Source organism: Tupaia chinensis, unplaced genomic scaffold (assembly GCF_000334495.1).
Source record: "Tupaia chinensis unplaced genomic scaffold, TupChi_1.0 Scaffold000586_1, whole genome shotgun sequence".
Lineage (NCBI taxonomy): Eukaryota > Metazoa > Chordata > Mammalia > Scandentia > Tupaiidae > Tupaia > Tupaia belangeri.
The window spans coordinates 189675-194786 of record NW_006160102.1 but is presented as its reverse complement, the minus strand read 5'-3'; the positions used below and the strand labels follow the sequence as shown (position 1 = coordinate 194786).

Genomic DNA, 5112 nt, shown 5'->3' with positions numbered 1-5112 from the left:
AACACAACTAAACCCTCATAGGAAAATCATGGGTTTACATTCTGGGACATCTCTGTAAATGCACAATCCATGATCTGAGTTAGTTTATACTGGGGATGGATCACAGCATCAAGGCTGCCTCTCTGTCTCTCTGAAGCTCTCTTTTCCTCTGCTTTTCTCTCACACAAAAAGAAATAAATAAGTAAAAAAAAATGAAAAGGTTGGTAAGGGAGTCTATTAGAAATGGAGAGTACATTTGACAGATCTTGTCAGAATTTTATACCACAGAATAACACAGTGTTGTCTAAGTTTTACTTTCTGTTAAGGTTTCTATGCATATTTTAGACAAACATTTGTAAGACATGACAGGTGGTGGAAAAAAAAATGCATTGTGGTAGTTTAACAGAGTACATCATTCACCCGGGAAATTAAAATGTGCCCTAGAGTTATGTGAACCATCTGGAGAAGCTGTGATCAGCAGAGACACCCCAGTGCTCATTCATACCACTTTCAGAAGAGTACATCACTCAACCCACCCTACTCAGCATCTGCTTCAGCTTCTTGCCCGTGGACACCTGCCTTCTCAGCTAGTTGACACTTGTGAGACCCTGACCACACTTCACTTTCCACAGTAGTGTTCAACTAGGATAATTGTGTGTCTTCTCATCTTGCCATAGGTGCCTTTCTTCATAATTTCTAAATTACTTTGATGGAGAATATTTCAGAGGTGACAGAATTTATTCTTGTTGGGTTAACAGATGCCCCGGAGCTTCAGGTCCCTCTGTTTATAATGTTCACTCTCATTTATTTTATTGCTCTGGTTGGGAATCTTGGAATGATTGTGTTGATACTGTTGGACTCTCAGCTCCACACCCCCATGTACTTTTTCCTCAGTAACCTCTCCCTGGTGGACTGTGTTTATGCCTCAGCTGTCACTCCTAAGGTAATAGCGGGGTTTCTTACTGGAGATAAAGTCATATCCTATAATGCATGTGCTACCCAGATGTTCTTCTTTGCAGCCTTTGCCACTACTGAAATTTTTGTCTTGGCCTCAATGGCTTTTGACCGTCACGCAGCAGTGTGCAAACCCCTGCATTACACCACCACCATGACAAGTACTGTGTGTGTCCTACTGGTCATTGGCTCCTACATCTGTGGACTCATACAGTCTTCCATCCATGTTGCCTTTACTTTCCGTCTCTCCTTCTGTCACTCCAATGTAGTTCGTCACTTTTTCTGCGACATTCCCCCACTGCTGGCTCTTTCTTGCTCTAATATATACCCAAATGAGATTGTGCTCTTCACAGTGGCAACATTAGACATCGTTTTCACTCTCTTGGTTATCTTAAACTCTTATTTGTTTATATTTATTGCGATTCTGAGGATGCATTCAACTGAGGGACAGAAGAAGGCCTTCTCCACCTGCACATCCCACTTCACCACTGTTTCCATTTTCTATGGGACAATCATCTTCATGTACTTACAGCCTAGCTCCAGTCACTCCATGGACAAAGACAAAGTGGCCTCTGTGTTTTATACGATGGTCATCCCCATGCTGAACCCTCTGGTCTACAGCCTGAGGAACAAGGAGGTGAAGAATGCATTCAAGAAGGTTTTTGGAAAAACAAAGTCTTCACTGGGCTTAGCTTTCTAATATGCATTGCTTGAAAACCATGTGAAACTTCCATCAAACTTCTTGTGTCTAAAAATATTATTAAATTTTAAATATACTTTATCTTTAATTTCTCTGAGCAGTTCCTTCTCACAAGAGGCCTGTTCTATTTATGCTTTAGAGATATGCTGAGGTAGTGAATATTACATTTTGATGCATCACATTTTCTAATTTCAGTATTCTTGCATATAAAACATGATGTTCTACCAACATAAAAAGCCCTGATATCAATAGCTAAATGTATCAGTTTGCCAAGTGTACCTTAATAAAATACTGTAAACTGACTAGCTTAAAGAACAGAAATTTTTTGTTTGTTTACATTTTTTTTTTAATTCTAAATATTAGAAGTCCAGGTTTGAGATGCTGCATCAATGGTTTCTTCTGAAGCTCTTCTTGGCTTACAGATGAACTTCCTCTTGTTGTATGTTTACATGGTCTTTCCACTGTGCATGCAAACTTTAGTGCCTCTTTGTACACTCAATTTCCTCTTTAGTAAAGAAAATAAAAAAGAAGCAGCAGCTTATTTATTTATTCATCAGAAAAAGAGAGAGACCAAGAGAGAAAAAGACATTCACAACAGAGTCTTCCTGCCACAATCTACCCCAGTGTCAGTCAGCCATGATAATGTTCTCATGCATGTACACCCAATGTGTACAAGGATACTTTGTGATATGAACCCAAGACCCTCACAAGTGACTTCAACATCAACAGAGCATTGTGTTACCACTGAGCCTCCATGGCTGGCCATACTCTTTAATAATAACAGTAATTAGAATGTATTATGGTCCACTTTTACTACCTTGTGTTATCTTAATCATCTCTTTAATCACCTATCTACATATAGTCCCATTCTGAGGTACTGGGGCCTACAGCTTTCATATGTGTTTGTAGGATCAGGGAGAACAATTCAGTCTGAAACACCAGGGACAGATAGGCATTTCTTAATGGACAAGACATGGAAGGGGACCCTGGAAAAGAGAACAGTATTTGAAAAGGAAAAAATATATAGACCACTTGACTAATTCCAGAAAATTATAATTACTACTATTTGGAGAATTTTAATTATCAGACACATTTATTTATTATAGTGTGATAGACTCATTAGGTAAAGTGACTATAATACAATCATGTTAATTTTATCATATTCTTTTTGGGGTTTTTTTTGAGAGTTTTTTTTTTTTTTTTCCCGCTATAAGGCACGTGTGCTCGCCAGAAAGAGAGAAAGATTCAGAGAGAGAGAAAGTGAAAAATCACCCCTCCAGCGGGGATGGCCACACTGCAACCCCTTCTCCATTCTCCTCTCAGGATCTTGGATACACATGCACATGTGCCTGGCATGAGTTTAAGCCACCAGATCCAGGACTCAAACTGCAGTCAACGACATGGAAGTCCAGTGACATAGCCGTTATGCTAACTGCTGGTCCCAATTTTATCATATTCTAATTAATATATCATCTCCCAAATTCCAGATAAACTCCAGGTGAGTCTCTGGAATCTAAGGCATGTATCTTAGAGCTTCTATGAGAGAGAAGAGTCCAAAAGGGCTATCGAGAAAACATATATATCAGTTCCATCAAAGGTACCCCAGAACATCAGAGGAGAGGGGAATAGTCTGTCATGCTGGACCAACAAAGGTGATCTGGTTCTCCACTACCCAGAGACATGTGAACCTCTGGAAAAAAAGAGAGAGTTTATTTTATTTAAGTCGAATGACAAGCCAAATATAAATCAATTTCCAAATGAATTAGTTTATTACAACAAACACACACTTACAACAGGGACGTAGAAAGCCTGGTAAAAGAGAAATTAAACATAAAATGAATTGTACAGGCACTTAGCGCTGGTTAATGAACTTATGTCCAAATGCCTTATGTCCAAAGAAAGAAGTTCAAGATGAATCAGAAGACAAATTCCCTCAGAAAGGCACTCAAGTAGGTCCAGAAGGCTGGTCAACAGTAATGAGGTCCAGACCATCCACTTTGATATTCTCTTGCTGCAATGTTTTTATCAAGTGAATACTGGCACAGGATGGTTTCACAGAGACATATGTCTCAGGAGACAATCCCCACAAACACTAGTATTTATAACCCTAGTGACATGGTGGGTTTCAGGCATTGATTTTGGAGAGACAAAATCCAGATGCTAATTTTTACCAATTTCCTGGAGGAAAAAGTCCTGGATGCCAACTTTGTTATGTATACAGGGCATACTGGTCACAGTGGTTACCTAAGATCATGGTGGACAGTTCTGGCAAAAAATGTTCTTTATATTGACTTCTTTCTTCTCAGCATGTGCACCTGGTGTTTAGCTCCATCACAGCTCACTAATTAGAAGTGAAACTTTCTATGGTATGGAGCCAGCCTCTCCAAACCACAAGCTTGATACTTCAGCAATGCCAGATCTACATCCACAGGCCTCCTCAGTAAATTGTACATGTAACTAAAATTTAATACAGACACTTCTCATAAAAATAACAATACAGCAAACATTACATCAGTGTCACTTATAGGAGCTGGACATCTGAACTAAGAGTATGTTCTGGGGGCCAGTAACAGCTAAATAGTTTAGCCTCTCAATGACTTCAGCTATAATTTGAAGGAGAAGAGAGTTTGAATTTGCTTTAAAAGGATCATTACTGACCAGCAGGTTGTGTGGAGGTTGAGGTGATGGATCCCAGATGACCAGCTTTACAGTTAGAGTTCCAGACCAGTGGCTTGAGAATTACATAGAGTGTGTGTAAGTGCATGTCCAAATCTTCAAGAAGAAAGTGGAGAATAAGAGATTGTGGTGTGGCTATCCTCCAGGGGTTGATTTCTCACTTTTTCTCTCTGTTTCTCTTTGAAGAGTTCACATGCCCTATAGCAAAACAAAACAAAACAAATAAATAAACAAAATTGAAAGTTCTCTGTTGAAAATGATAAATGATATATATTTAAATTTAAATTTATTTATTTATTTAAATTCAATCATTGTGTAGCATTACAGTATACCAAATGAATTTTCCAAGCATGAATATACTGCGTATTGGTTCAGTCAAAGATATTATCATATATATTACCACCAGCAGTTAATTTTCCATTTTTGTTTCTCTCAAATATTTTGCTTCTTTCTTTTCCCTCTTTTGAAAAATTATTTATTTAATTTTATTAAGTATTATTATTATTTTTTTTTAATTCAAAAGAGAGAGACAGAGAAAGAGGGAAGGAGAGAAAACAAGTTACCAGGTCTGGGACTCAAAGTTAGTCAGCCATGTGTAAGCCCATCGCCTTAACAACCATGCCAACTGCTGGCCCATTATTTTATTTTTTACTTCTTATTCACATTTAATTGTCATACATCTCTACAGCACAGAATATGTTGTTTGTAAAGGCAACATGGTTGGAAGACTGTATGAGTCCACAGATGTAGGAGCCAATGACCAGTAGGACACACACAGTACTTGTCATGGTGGTGGTGTAATG

At 38.4% G+C, this 5112-nt stretch overlaps 1 protein-coding gene across 1 annotated transcript; it reads left to right on the top strand.

Moving 5' to 3' along the window:
• The first annotated feature begins 685 nt into the window (after positions 1-685).
• Positions 686-1633, top strand: LOC102473887 (olfactory receptor 5B12). The gene has a single exon (XM_006158376.2). The coding sequence runs from the start codon at positions 689-691 to the stop codon at positions 1631-1633; it is 945 nt and encodes a 314-aa protein (XP_006158438.1). The 5' UTR covers positions 686-688.
• Positions 1634-5112: the final 3479 nt, after the last annotated feature.